The following is a 14,687-nucleotide window of genomic DNA, read 5'->3' as shown; positions in this document are numbered from 1 at the left end:
GAAACGGATAGATGTGTTTAAGTTATATAAGGTCCACAGCAGAGGAAAAAACTGAAACATCTCAACCCAAGAAATAAATGTCATCATAACTTGCATTTGAATGCATTCCAATCCTAGACAAACCACAAAACTAATTTGCAGAAAGAAGAAACCATCAAAGTCATATAATCTGAGGCCAAGAAACACTAATTCATCCTATGAAGAAATCTGAGAACCATTCATTAGCTTTCTCATAATCAGTAGACTGACTTTAGGATATGTTAAGTGTGTAGTTAGAGAAAGTCGTGTCCTTCATAAAATGCACTAATTGGATGACCTCTCATTAGCAGACCACAGGATTACCCATAAAATAAATAAACCAAATCAATATCCTGCGCTACATTACATGTTTTAACATAATTACATCAGTACACCATATGGGACACCAGACGGTGTTGGATGTCTAAAAGCATTGTCACAATTCTGGAGGCCCAGATGGGAATTGACCCCAACACATGGCTGGATGAGAGTGTCTGGAGCTGAGAAAACCTGCATGAAAATGAAAGAAAGCACTCAGATCAAAATATATAATCTCTTCAACTCAAAGCATGAATGAAATTATTCAGTCAAAAGACCTGGTATACAATAAATTTAAACATTCAAATAAAAGATGTCAATAACTTTAATTGGCTGTTTACAAACTCTTGTCACATTATATCAAATCTTTTTATTAGAGAAACATTATAACAAATCTTATTATCAAAGCAGGTTTGGAGTAAAACAGGATAAACATGAAGGAGCTTAAAATGAAGAGAATTAAGTATAATTTAAGAATCTGATGCAATGACCAGTCTGGTGATCTAGGTACTGAAAGATGAATAAATGAATGGCTCGCAATGCAGCTAAGTGTGATAAATCTACACACTAAAAACAACAATCTCAAATATTTTAATAAACAATTTGCTTGTGTATCTGTACCATGGGCTGGATTTTCCACAAAGATTGCTTGATTGGGTTTATCGTACTGCAGACTTTCAGCTACTACACTTTCAACTGGATTTTGTAGTCGATCACATGGTGCAGGAATCATAGCAGCTGTCTCAAGGGGTCTTGTCTGCAAAACTTGCTCTAACTGATTACTTAGAATATCTGACTGGCTTTCAAGGAATGCATATGAATCCAAAGATTTGGCTGCATGTGCTGCAGTTATACTGAAAATGCGGCATAGAAAGCTATTACGTTTTGCTAGTGATGATTGAGGATCACCATCAAACGAGACTGCAAATTTTTCACTTAAACATCGCGTCTTAGCATCCTTCCTCCACCTCTTCAGAATGTACTGTGGGGGAAGATCTTTGATGTTCCGGGAATCTAGTACTTTTAAAACATGACAACATTGTATCCCAAGACACTCAAACTTCTTGCAACTGCAAGTCACAGTACCATCTACAGAATCAAATTTCACCAAATGTTCTCTGGGTTTCTCCTCAGATGTTACCTTGTATTCAGATATTGTCCCAACCTGGCCACAACTATATAAAACACAATCCATGTATAATTCAAATTCCCTTTCAAACATTTTGTATGCAGCTGAAGTGTAAGCATTTGCAGCTTGCCTCAGCATGCGCATAGAAGGTGATTTTTTGGTACTCATACTGGCACTAATATCAGCCTGTAGCTCGGCACATCTTCTTTCAGATAACATTCTCTCATAACTTTCAAAAAAGCTTGGAAGTTCTGTTTCGATGACCAAAATTTTCTTTAGCTCAGTACCCATGCTCTCCTTCTGTTGGACGCTTTTCATATCTGCATAAAATGCTTCTCGTCCATACACCAATGCCCATTTCTCTCTTTCATCGAATAGCTTATGCAACCACTGATTGTCTTTAAGTTCATACTTGACACACATTGTTTCCCATTCTTTTAAGAACTCTTCCTCTTCTTCACAATCAAAGAGGCATCTGCAAAAATCATACACCAGAGTTCTTGATCCATGGAATGCTTGACTTAGTTGCACGGCAGCATTTTGGTAAATATGCCAAACACAGAAGCGATGATGTGTGCCTGGCCAAATTGCAGCTATTGCCTCGCTCATCATTGAACAACGGTTTGTTAGAATTGTCCTTGGCTGTTTACCACTCATTGCTGTCTTAAAACTCTCAAACAGCCACTTGAAAGATTCTATGCTTTCATCATAAATCAATGAAGCACCAAATATAACAGTTTGTTTATGATGATTAATGCCAGTAAACAGTGCAAATGGCCTGCCATACCCAAGTATCTTGTACGTAGTATCAAAGCATACAATATCACCAAAGTAATAAAAGTCCATCATAGACTTTGCATCAGCCCAGAAGAAGTTTGTCAAATTATCATCCTTGTCAACTTGTACAGCATAGTAGAATGATGGGTTATTTTCTTGCATCTTTTGCAGATACTCCAATGTAGCACCTGCATCACCTACTTGAATAGCCTTCAAACGCTTGGGTTGTGGATAATTTATCTTATCTGAAGGAAGCACAGTGCTACTATGATGAGTTTGTACTTGCTTGACGTGTGCATCATCTGCAGATTCATCAGCTGTGTCTGAAACATGATCTTCACCATTTTCTATAGTCTGAGATGTCAAAATCTCAGTAGATAGAGAAGCTTCTAGCTGATGGTTATGGTATGTGACAAATTCAGTTACTTGATATTTGCCAGTAGGTGTTATTCTAATCACCATACAGGCAGGACAACCAGTTCTGAATTCTGGACGTGGTTTCTTCACCCTCTTTGCTCCTTTCTTTTGCTCACGGAATCCTTCTCTTGAACAAACAAACATCCTTCTAGTGATCACATTTTCTGCATTAACTGTCACACTTGCTCTTCGAACACTAAATCCTATCCTTCCAGCATACATGCTGTAGAATTCATAGGCCTCATCTTCGGTTTCAAACTCCGGTGTTCTTACAGTGTCATCCACCAAATCAGCTCTTGCAACACGAGCCTTTCGTCTCAGCTTCTTGGCCCTCAATGTGTGAATAGTAGACACAGTTGCAATTTGATGGTTGTGGTTGGGAACAAATTCTGTCACACGATATTTGCCATTAGCTGTGAGCCTGATGGTCATGCATGCTGGACAACCAATTCTTGTTTCCGGTCGTGGACACTTAGCCTCTTTTGCTCCTTTCTTCTTCTCTCGAAAGCCTTCCCTTGAGCACACAAATGTCCTCCTAGTGATGATATTTTTTGATGTCCACAATGTTGATCTTCGGACAATAAAACCCACATTTTCAGCATATGTATTATAGAAGTCATATGCATCATTTTCACTGTCAAACAGCATATCAACCCTAGGCACATATTTCGCATTACTAGCATCCCCAATTATCATAGGCTCAGCACCTGCCATGTCCATCATCTTTTCCTGTCCATCCATATAACAGAATTCCTGTTAAGATGGGGAAGTACTTGGTACATACAAATAATGCCTCCTTCTAGGAAGCAACATAAGGTATAATAACAGAGGTTTTCTGACAAACTCCAACAAAGAATGCATTTCCAGGAACAACTATATTTTCCTTGAAAAAAAAAAAAGCCATAAACAGTTGTGTGGTTTTCCCCATAAGTAAAAGGCTCATCCTATGAATGTTTAGGTCAGACAGCACATAAACTGAAGTTTCAAAAAGAAATATTTAAGAAGCAATCAATGCCTCATCTACAATAAATATTTTTCTTTCTACTTGGGAATTAGCACTATTTAATTTTAAAAGGTACAACTGCAAATGAAGCAATTGAATGAGAGAAAACAACTGTCTCTTATTGTAGCATCAAAGATCTGTAACTCCAAAATTATGATGATCATGTTTTTCAGCCAGAAATATTTCCAGAAGCAGCACTAAGAAAATGTTTTTCACATTTTCCAGCTCAAAATATAATCAAGTAGAAGATTACTCATAAATTGGATCCTGAAAATTGATATTTTATAAATCAATGGCATGTTCATCATCATGTTTCTTTTCTGTCACTGTCAATAACTCTATTATCTAACTCCAAGTTTGATTAAATATCTCTACAAGAACTTCTCAAATTGCAAGTTAAACAACTCTGCCAACACATGCTACCAATTATGTTTGTGAATCCTAACTTACTTAGCATCTGTGAAATCATTTGTTGAATAAATGTAAAATTATTTCTCTGTGACCCCTGGAAGGAAAAATAAGATAATCAAACAAGGAGGGAAGGGCAAGTACCCCATGACAATTTTTTTGCACTGACGAAAGTTCTGAAGCTGATGGAATAGGCGGTCGAGCAGCCCATGGTGTAGCCTGAGACAATATGACAAGAGGCCTTGGCCATGTATGCACCAATGGTTGTCCTGTAGTTGGATGGCCACCACCCTGTGCAGGTGTAACAGACTGCAAAGGAGTAAAAACTATGGCAGGGGCAACAAAAGTTTTTTTATCGCTCTTCATGTTGTATGCCTGTAACCATCAATCATGTAGATCTGCTGTTTCTGCCTTTCCTGCAAGTAGTACTTCCAATCAGAACAATATTTCTGCTCACAGTTCAGTTTTTTTTTTTCATTATTGACTACACAGTACTCGTTGACAAAATGATTATGAATATCTAAGAATACTCTCAAAGTATGATATTGTGACATTGAATATAAGGTCCATTGTCAAAAGACATGGTTTCTATAACCTAAATCATATAAACCACAATGGATGACTGGTTATTGTTTATAACAACAATTGTGCATATGACATACGATGTCTCATTGGTGAAGCCCCTATTATCCCATAAGACACCTACGATGTCTAGGTATCAATTTTGCTAATCTAGACCGGCCATACTTTTTTATCCAATCAATGAATAAGAATTTTCTGGCATCAACTTGCTTCTGCTACTTGTTGAAGTCTCCTCAAGCATGATGACATGACAGAAAAGCTCCTGACTAAATTAAGGGATATAATGCCATTTTGAACCTTGCTCTTTTGCTGTTTTGCATTTCTAATATTTCCATGTATGATTAACCCATCACATACAAAATGCGGCTTCATCTTGCAATTATATCCCACCTCTACACCTCATCTTCACTTTCCACATGAACGTTGATTTGCTGATAGCAACCTCCCGTGACAGTCTTGGGCATGTGTCCTGACAGCAACAACTGAAACATATTATACACTGATTATTTTTCATGCAATATGCCTCTGCTTCAAATTTTAATCTCTGTGGAAGAATGTATTGAGATTCAAATGCTGATATTCTAAAATTTCCGCTTTAACATTTATCTAGTAGACAAATAACAGAGCTATTGAATAATGCAAATTTTTTCCTGCTATCTCTTTGTGAATGTTAGTCAAGATTAGGCCTATAAACTTCTACAATTACTTCTGCTCATGCAGACCCAACCCTTGAAGATAGTATAAAAATTTGTCAATGTACGCATTCACTCAATTGTCTTTGTTCTAAACAACCAATTTGATAAACAAGAATTGTTGGTGGTTCATAGATAAGACTTTACTCTTCAAAAGGGCTTTAATCACTTCACAATGCCATATGTTCCATTTCCCAATTATTATTATATATAATAAACTCAATTGACCCCAATTAAGAGCAACATAGGTGAATTAGATCAATCCCAACCAATAATGGTTCCAATAGCCTATCTAATATCACCAGAGGAATCTAGGACATTGAAGGTTTAGGAGTGACAGAGTATAGGTTCATGGAAGGCCAAAACAAATAGCAAGATTCTAGAAGACAAAATTTGATGGCTGATAAAAAAGAAACTTCACTGTTGTACATGAACTTGCAAAAAACCAAGTTATTGCACAGAACAGGGCAGTTAGAAGATGGCATCATACTGCTAGATGAGAAAGAGGGAACAAATGAAAAGACAACCAACTTTTGATGCAACCTTTTACAATTTCATATCTTTTTTCAACTGACAATTTTCAAGACTCTAGTTATTAGAATCACTCAGAATAGTGAAGGAAAAAGAAGGAGAAAGGAAAAGGAGGGTGGTTTTTGTTTTTGGGGGTTTCCTGCTCCATTACATGATCAAGCAGTCACAATCAGGGATAGAATGACTACTAACATTATGTTTTCCACATTTATTCAATGAGGCACCCTATGTAACAAAAACTGCAGCATAGTATAAAAAGGAACAAGGACCTATAACCACAAATGAAAGTTAAATATTTCTTCGACATTTATATTACTAAAATAGACAGTCGTAAAAGAAATTGACTCACAACAAGAACAATTCTGAATAATTTGAAAATAAGTAAACCTAGATTTAGGTATCACTCAATTGACTAGCGTTTGGCTTGTCCAATCCAAACTGATTTTGTACTTTATATGTTGATCTAATTAAAATCCTCCTCAACATTACTATCGACACTATTTTTTTCTAACTGGTTGGACATTCATGAGATTATATTATAGGAATAAAGAACAAAATATATGCTGAAGACTATAAAATAAGAACTATCTGCTGCATTAAAGTGTATCTCAAAGAAAGTGATGCACTAATGGTACTGATTGACATGTTCATGATAGCAAATACACGTTCTTTTTTATTCAACCTTGATTCCTCCACTATAAACAATGAATTAGCCAATTTCACCATGGCAGGGGAAACTTCTAATAACGAAGTGCTCCTACAGTTTAACCAAGTTAAGCATCACCAGCTGACAAGCCAGCTGGATGCATGATGGCTTAACACTAAAAAGCCAAAACTCTACTTCTCCATGAAACTCTTATTCGAGTGCTTATCTTCTTCACCCTTCCATACTATAAACCTTATTCTTTTTTTTTTTTTTCATTTTCCCAATATGTGCATTGCATTGATTTTTCTTTGTTTCGATTGACTGACGTACCAACTGAGGAGGGCGTATGCTTCCTTGATCTAAAAATTTGACGAGCACAGAAAAATGGCACGTCCATGTTCCAGCTCTCGTGTGTTAGGCACTGATTCTCTTTCAGGCCAGCAAGGACAACGACATGGATTGAGATTTAATAGTGGGAAGAGACGATCAGATCCTCGCATTCAATGAATTAAATACCTCAAAAGTTCATTTTTAGGCATCTCCAAGTCTGTTTCTGCACTCCAAGAGCCTTAGCACACCGCTGCAGAACGAACACCCGCAGGACTTATGTTCTTCTATTGACAACAGCAATAACGACGGTAGAACTTCCAGAAAACGCAGCTATCTCGAAGGATCCATAGATGAACGAGAACCCTAGAATCCAGAAAGAGGGAAAATAGGAAAAGAATGATAGAACGGAGCTATTCACGCGGGTTGGAGGTACCTTGGATCGTCGCCGAATTGGGGGCGGCCGGAGGCGTCGGTGTCCGTCGCCGACCGCAGGTGCGCCGCCGCAGCGGCGGCGGGACCGGAGGGTGGGGAACTCGAAGGAGGCGGGTTTAGATGGGAGGCAGCGGCCCTCCCCCTCTCTGGATCTTGTCTCGGGGTTAGTTTGGGAAGAGAGAGAGCTCGGGTTGGATACGGTGTAGGGATTGGGGTGGCGGATTTGGCTATACCTTATTCACACCCACCCACCCATCCGCATTTGGCTGTTTCGAAAACGGGTCGGATCTGTCTCGAACCCGTGCTTCATCAGCATCCGAACTCGGCCCATCTGAGGCCCATTTAAATGGAAAAGCATCTTCCCACCATCCAATGGTCCTTCTCCCCATCATCCACCGTACACCTACCTGCGTCACCCGATCATGCATCGTCCGTCGTCATCATCCGCAGAATAAAGAATCCCTCTCTTCTCTCTCGCCTCCAATTTGTATCGGAGAGGACCCAATCGGGAAGAAAGAGGAAGAAGAAGCAGAGAGGAGGGTCGGAGGAAGGGGGAGGAGAGAAGCAGAACAAGATGTCGAAGAAGAAGTCTTCTTTCAGCGGATCGACGACGATGACGCTCAAGGACTTTCATGGCGGCTCCATCCCGTCCCAGCTCCCCCTCCCCTCCGCCCCCGGCAGTAGCGCGTACTGTTTCTTCGATCACCTCTCTTCTCTTTCGCCTCTATTTAGCACTGACACTACTCTTTTCTTTTCTGATCCTATGAATCTGAACCCTAATCATTTTCTTCTGTTGTCTTCCTTGTTCCTTTTCCCTCTGCAGCTCCGCAAGGCCGCTCGATCGGCCTGCTGCATGGGGCACCACGGCAGCTGCAGCCTCTGGCAGGTCTGACCACCACCATCACCTCCTCCGCCCCCGTCCCGGATCTGCGGGCGCCGCCTCCGCCTCCGCCCGCGGCCTTGACGAGCGGCCTTCGGCACTCCTGCCCCATCCACCCCACATCGGCCGTCACTTCGACGAGGACGAGCGAAAGCCCTTCGATGCCTCCTCCGCCCCGCGCCGCACCCCCGTCTCACCTGACAACACCCTTCGCTCCCCACCGCCCTCCAGATCTGACCCTAAACGCCCCATCTCGAGCCCGGTGTCCACCCTTCCGGCCCCCGCCCCCGCCCCCTCCTCCGCCTCCGCCTTCGCCCCTGTCTCCTCGCTTCCTTCTCCGTCCGGCAACATTGGCTCAACTGCTTGGGGTATGAGGAAGGAGGTAGGAAGTGAGCCGCTGCCTCCGTTGCCGGCCCAACCCACCGCCCCGATGTGGTCTGCTTCAAAGCTAGCACAAGCCAGCGCGGTTGAGAAGGTGTCATCAGGCAGGTGGCAGTTGAGGACCCCCGAGGTGGAGATTATCAGATCCCAGGAAACTGAAAATTTGGATAGGAGATTTGAAGAGACGGCTCGAATTGTGGTTGGTATCGATCCGGATCGTGAGACGGAGAGGCCGAGATCAGTCTCCTCTGTGGTGGCCTATGCGGACGTCAAGGAGAGGATTATACAAGGATCTTATACGGATAGGGCTTGGGATCAGGAGAGAGTAAGATCTCCAATACATCCTGAGATGAAGGAGAGGAATGTGGCAGGTTTCTCTTATGAAGGGACACGGCCAGCATCCAGTGATGGGAGATTTGGTGGATCAAAGTTATATCAGCAAGGTGGTGTGGAGGTTTCGGAGCGTCCTAAGTTGAACCTTCTTCCGAGGAGAAAACCACAGGAATCTCCAGACATTCAGGCTAGGGATTTTGATGACAAGCAGGTACACTTTGATCTTGTGCTTTTTGAGCTTAGCAAGTATCATCCATGTGGTTACTATTTGAACATTCTTATAGGTATATCAGGCTCCTGTGAGCTTAGTGCAAGTGCAGAATATACATGAAACTCATGTGAGTATGAATCTGCCAACACAAGGATCAGTTGGAGCAGACGAGGGGAGTCGAGTAATTGAGCGTCCGAAATTGATATTAAAGCCTCGTACCCAGCCTATCGAGCTGTCAGATGGAAATGCTGATAAGGAGAGGTCAAAAATCTCATTTTTTGTCAATCTTCTGATTTCATTCTTTACGTTATCTACCAGGATGACTTACTAATGGCGACTAATCTGTTTGAGAAGCCAACATTTGCTTTATATTTGGTTTGTGTTGTCCTGTAAGCAGCTGATTGACTTACTTTGCCATCATTAGATACTTTATTCATGGATGTCTTTCCTTGGTTAGCTTTATGCACTTTTTATATGAATGATTAGTTTATAAAGATATTTAGCCAAGGAACTGGGAAAGCTTAAAAGAATATGACAAAAGCTGTTTTGTGCAGCTGTATTCCATAATCTGAATGTCATAACCTTATTATTATTTTTATATATTTGAGAGACCAGGTATCGACATGTTAATCTTGTAACTTGGAGATGATGTTATTCATGTCATTTTTCGCTCATGCATTTGTGTTAAGTAGATTATTTGATGGTCTTTGTGTATTCTTCATGCTGGTTTCATAATCATCTATTGTCAATTTCAACTTAAAAATCTTTTTGTTTCTTTATATTTACCATTTTATTGTTGTTGTTTCGTGTTCCTTTTATTTTTCATTTTCTTTATCTACAATCCCATTAATGTATTATGAAGTCAAGTTTCTCTAGACAGTTCCCATGAAAGTCATCTAACTTCCAAGGAAGAAAAGAGTTTTTTATGTTGATTACACTTTTGATCACTCTTATAATTAATTATATATTCATCTTTAAAAAATATGTGAAAATGTTTATGGTTCAAGAGGATATGGGAAAATGTTGAATAATGTCTCCTTTTTATCTTTCATGTTTCTGTAATCCCTATATGTCCTTTTGTTCTTCTCTTTTACCTTTGTGATCACTTGTCACCTCTAAATTATTTTACTTTGATGTTGATTCTTGAATTACTTTGTTTAAGGTCTTCAAAGTTTTTGTTCGATCTTAGAAGCTATTCTCATTGGCTTGAGTGTAGGCACACAGTACCAGACACATTTTTCCTTGAAACAATTTTTATATTGTTAATTTTGTTGGTTAATTTAACCTCTATTCGAATTCTCTTAATATTTACCAGTTGCAGTTTCTATCTCACTCTTTTATTTTTCTTCTTATATACAAAGTGAACCTCAGGTGCTCCTATATTTTCTAAATTGTGTCCCTATTTATCAATTTGACCAATTTGACATGTATTTCATTTGAAAGAATGAAAGAAGAATAAAAGAATAAAAGGTCGAAAAGGTAAAAAAGAGAAGAGAAAGAGAGAGTGGAGGACATCGGATGGGATGGGTGGTAGGAGGTACTGAGGAGTAGTAAGTGGAAGAGATAAGCTGCACTTCTATTCTCTGTTGTCACCTCCATTAGCTGATGTCATTGTTGTTTGCTATCATTTCCACCATCTCCACCGCTCACTATTGCCCATAGCTGGTCTATGGAGCAAAGATCCTTGTGCATAACCTATTGATGGAGTCAAAGAGACTTATTATGTATGATTGACATAATATAATACATTATATAATTTAGAATGTAATGATAAACATAATAGATAACTTTTAAATTGAAGTTGTATTTAATAATTGTATATAATCATATAAAAACATAAAAAATTAAAAAAAGTAAAAAGTAAATTATATGGGAAAAATTAAAATTATGTGCTACTTTATTTGTTTGTTTTAATTCTAAGTTATATTCTTGAAATATGTCAGCTTGTTGATGTCAATCTTATTGCTACTAGCCGATTCCAACTATGAAAATTTACAAATTGGCTTTGGTACACAATATGGGGCAATGCAGAAACTAGAGTATTAGTCATATTAGAATCTTGAGCTTTTATTAGATGTTTTTACCACTAAATTTAGAAGACTGAGAATTCTAAGTCTGGAAGCAGGTGAATTATCTTAAGATCTATCTTTACTGAAGATGAGCTTGGTTATAAAATGTTTGTAATAGCTGTCAGTATCATAGAGCTTCGATGTTGTATTAGCTTGCTTTGTTGGTTTATTTTTTTATCTATGTTAGTTTTCCTAAAATTCAGCAAGCATGATGCTGACATTTGTCAAATTATTAACTATTCATTTCTGCGGTCTTAAATGTTTTTTATTCTATTCTGGATTATGAATATTGTAGTAGGAGTTTTGCCCTAAGAAAATTACACCTCATGAAATGTCAGAGAAAAATCTGGACTGTGTTTCACTATTTGTGCATGTCACTGCTTCATCTCTATTTATTCCTGTGCATCCATTGTTCCTATTTCTTTCTAACTGTACTGATTCCTATGTTTAAAATCCTTATTTCATGAGGACTATGGAATAGGATTTCTTTTCTCCAACTCCAACAGCAATATAATGAGTGAGAGAGACATAGGGGAATTTGTCTATGCTATCTAATTGTATCTCTTCTTGTCCTAATTTGCTTTGAGAAGCTACATAATCGTCCTCTAAAATAAAGGTGGCCTAGCGCACGAGGCTTCCCTCAATACAAGGTTGGTGGAGAGTTAGTTGCTAAACTAGAAATCTTATTGGACTGCTTAATTTAAAAACTTAACTGTATATACAGGCACTTAATAGGTCCTAGCATCTGTAAGTTCTGCTATTTTTGTTGATCCAATTTCTTAGACACACACATGTCTAACTCAGCTGTGCCCCGTGTATCAGGATCAATTTCTTCTACATTTCAAGTATTTGATCTTAAGGAACTGTTAAAAAGGAAATCTTAATGAACTGTTGTCTTCTTTTCTTTTGAAGTTGTGCTTACACATATGTATATATATGTACAAATATATATCATAGATCTTTATCTCACAACTGCCTGAGTTTAAAAGAAATGTTTCTCTTTTATATTATCTAATTGCTCAATGCAGCACATGGGTCTCTAGGTTGTTGGGATATATGTACTGCCTGTAAGAAAAGACAGAGATGCAAAGGAAAAGTTCTGTTGTACTTTAGATTCATAAATGCGTGCCTTTTTGTTTCTTGTTGCATTTTTTAATCTATCCAGACCCCTTGATGCAGAGGCAAAGCATCGCTGTATCTGTACATGCCTTTTGTGTCACTCTTGTTTCACAAACTTAAATTTTCTAACTGCTATGGACGGTGCAGTGATCTGATTAGCAGTCTTGCATTTTGTTTTCTGCTGCAGGCAAACTGTGTTTGGCGGAGCTCGACCACGAGAATTGGTAAGTTACTGTCTTGGCCTTTGTTCAGTTTGGTGACACTCTTTTTGGCTCCAGTGCATAAGTGATTCCTCATTTTTAGTACTTTGAGATCCTTTTTTGGAAACATAGCTGGTGTTGAAAATTTTACAGGTCTTGAAGGAGCGTGGAATCAATGTTGCAGCTAATGATGTTGACATGAACACACCACCCAACAGGTAGCATTTGTTTCTGATGAATTTCTATCTAGTTGCTTGTTTCATCAAATTTAATGAAAAAGTAATGGCTTGTCTAGAGAATGAAGAAAATTTTCATTGGCTTTTTGCCACTCTTAGCTTCAGTCTCGCCATGGAGTGGGTCTTCTGTTATAAACCAAGGAACAATACATCTTTATGAATGAGGGGGATTGACATGCTCAACTTTTTTTGTAATGTTTTCTAATGATTTGCTCCAATCTCTTTCCTTATATTTTGGGAATTGGGCAAAATCATGAAATTGTCAATATTCAGAATGTTTTGCTAAGGCGTAGCACAGAAATTTCATTATGTTAGCTACTTGCAGGAAAATCAGTGTGCTTCAACTCCATGGATACCATAACAACAACAATAAAGCCGTAAATCTCAACTATTTGGGTTCGGCTACATGAATCTTTCGCTGTCATCGAAATCTATAAAAAACCATATGTTTAGGATCTGTAAAAAGTCATATATTTAGTATCTATAGATCCGTTACATCTAATATATCTAATTTGTTGTTTTGTGTCGTGGTTACTTCAACTGGTGGTTGCATATAAGCTTTTAATTTCATCTTAATTCTAGTATTCTGTCGAGTGGTTTTACTGTCCTTTATTTTGTATTTTTTTCTGTTGGTTTTTGCTAAATAGTCTATGCTTGGTTTTAGACCATGGTTCATGGTATTTTGATTGTTTCGCTATACTTGTGTAATTTTCTTGCACATTCGATTAGTGTTCTTTCATATTTACAAAGTATGATATGTTGGTTTATTAAATTAAGTAGCTTTTTCAAGTTCATTTATCTTGTTTTCTGCTGGCTACTGTAGGGCTAGGAATGACCTTCCAAGGACTGATTTAAAGATTGAGCCTAATGCGACCATCCAGCTTGGAGATAGAGCTGAGAGGCTCCCTGTTGAACAAAGGACTGGCAAGGATCTCGAGAGAAAAGGCTATCAGCCAGACACTGAGAAAGTAGATCTGCAGAAGGCTTCATGGAGAAATGATAACCGGAAGAATACCCGAGGGAACGAGAAACCACTTGAACAACCTCGTGCAGATACTGACACCTGGCGCAAACCTATCGAGCAACCAAAACCTGATATCCTGGCACCTCGCTTTGGGAAGGCAGCCTCTGCACTGGAGCTTGCACAAGCATTTTCAAGGTCTGTATCTGATGCCAGGCCAGAAAATCGCTTTACAAGCCAGAGGAGCATTTCTGGTCAGTCTCTGCGTCCATTTTCTCGGTTGACGGATACCAGGGAGGTCTACTCAGGGCCATCCCAAAGGCAGATCAATGGCTATTGATCACTTCTTTAGCTCGAACTGTTGAAAGAGAAGTGATCATCGTCGAAATGGTTCCAGTCTAATCCACTGTGGTCTCTGCTCTCACATTATTCAGTCTCTTTGTTACACCTATCATTTTACTCGGCAACTAGATGGCATGCCATCTTGATTGATAGTGAGCGATGGTTTAAGAAGTCATCCTGCTGGAATCTTTGATTTTTTTTTTCGGATTAAAGACTTGCATGACAAGTGCAGAAAGTGTAGTTCTACCAATGCAGAAATTTTACACATTCCTTGGAACTTGACTGTAGGTTCATCCCCATAATTTTCAGGTGCTTAAGCAGTACATATGGGAAATGATCTAAAGGCTTGTTGCAACCTGAAACTTTTGTCAAAATCATCCTCCTGCTCTCTGCGTGTTGATTGCTACTCAATTGAGTCTATCAAGCAATCGTTCTGTTTCCAACTTGTTTTGATTTCGGAGATATCCTTTTTTTATTTCCATTTCTCGACCCGATGTGAGAAATCATAATTGTTTTGTTTTCAATTCTCCTACCATGTCTTATTTGTCAACTGGAGATTGCTTCCTTTTTCTCTCTCTTTTTTCCTGTATGAGTTATGCTTAGTCAAGAACTGCCACTCTCTGCTAAGTTACTAGATATTCCACCTGAAGTGCAGGATGGTGGCGTTGACGC

The 14,687-nt window shown here is 39.0% G+C and overlaps 2 protein-coding genes across 8 annotated transcripts; one reads left to right on the top strand and one right to left on the bottom strand.

The window, feature by feature from the left end:
- Positions 1-198: 198 nt before the first annotated feature.
- On the bottom strand, positions 199-7,496 carry LOC103982867 (protein FAR1-RELATED SEQUENCE 12). Of its 7 annotated transcripts, none has more exons than XM_009399917.3 (6): positions 7,285-7,496; positions 7,038-7,214; positions 5,043-5,134; positions 4,215-4,486; positions 958-3,388; positions 199-528 (listed from the first exon to the last, which is right to left on the bottom strand). In XM_009399917.3, the coding sequence occupies exons 4-6, from the start codon at positions 4,434-4,436 to the stop codon at positions 455-457; spliced, it is 2,727 nt and encodes a 908-aa protein (XP_009398192.2). In that variant the 5' UTR covers positions 4,437-4,486; positions 5,043-5,134; positions 7,038-7,214; positions 7,285-7,496; the 3' UTR covers positions 199-454. The 7 variants fall into 7 exon arrangements, with proteins under 7 accessions (XP_009398192.2, XP_065033828.1, XP_009398193.2 ...); XM_065177756.1 differs by having other exon boundaries at positions 4,950-5,121; XM_009399918.3 differs by having other exon boundaries at positions 5,043-5,121.
- A 264-nt stretch (positions 7,497-7,760) lies between these two features.
- On the top strand, positions 7,761-14,297 carry LOC103982865 (uncharacterized). Its single transcript, XM_009399916.3, has 6 exons — positions 7,761-7,970; positions 8,107-9,088; positions 9,162-9,349; positions 12,464-12,500; positions 12,630-12,694; positions 13,536-14,297. The coding sequence occupies exons 1-6, from the start codon at positions 7,858-7,860 to the stop codon at positions 14,011-14,013; spliced, it is 1,863 nt and encodes a 620-aa protein (XP_009398191.2). The 5' UTR covers positions 7,761-7,857; the 3' UTR covers positions 14,014-14,297.
- Positions 14,298-14,687: the final 390 nt, after the last annotated feature.

This window comes from Musa acuminata, chromosome BXJ1-4 (genome assembly GCF_036884655.1).
Source record: "Musa acuminata AAA Group cultivar baxijiao chromosome BXJ1-4, Cavendish_Baxijiao_AAA, whole genome shotgun sequence".
Lineage (NCBI taxonomy): Eukaryota > Viridiplantae > Streptophyta > Magnoliopsida > Zingiberales > Musaceae > Musa > Musa acuminata.
Note: the sequence above shows the minus strand (reverse complement) of the source record. Positions and strands in the feature narration are given on the sequence as shown.

What these genes read in the sequence shown, in the direction of transcription:
- LOC103982867 (XM_009399917.3), bottom strand. Translation starts at nt 4,436, where the DNA reads ATGAAGAGCGATAAAAAAACTTTTGTTGCCCCTGCCATAGTTTTTACT. An exon ending in TGCAAAAAAATTGTCATGGG is followed by an intron (nt 3,389 to 4,214) that starts GTACTTGCCCTT and finishes ATGGATGGACAG; the next exon opens with GAAAAGATGATGGACATGGC. An exon ending in TGTGGAAAATCCAGCCCATG is followed by an intron (nt 529 to 957) that starts GTACAGATACAC and finishes ATTTTCATGCAG; the next exon opens with GTTTTCTCAGCTCCAGACAC.
- LOC103982865 (XM_009399916.3), top strand. Translation starts at nt 7,858, where the DNA reads ATGTCGAAGAAGAAGTCTTCTTTCAGCGGATCGACGACGATGACGCTC. An exon ending in GGGATTTTGATGACAAGCAG is followed by an intron (nt 9,089 to 9,161) that starts GTACACTTTGAT and finishes ACATTCTTATAG; the next exon opens with GTATATCAGGCTCCTGTGAG. An exon ending in GGAAATGCTGATAAGGAGAG is followed by an intron (nt 9,350 to 12,463) that starts GTCAAAAATCTC and finishes TTTCTGCTGCAG; the next exon opens with GCAAACTGTGTTTGGCGGAG.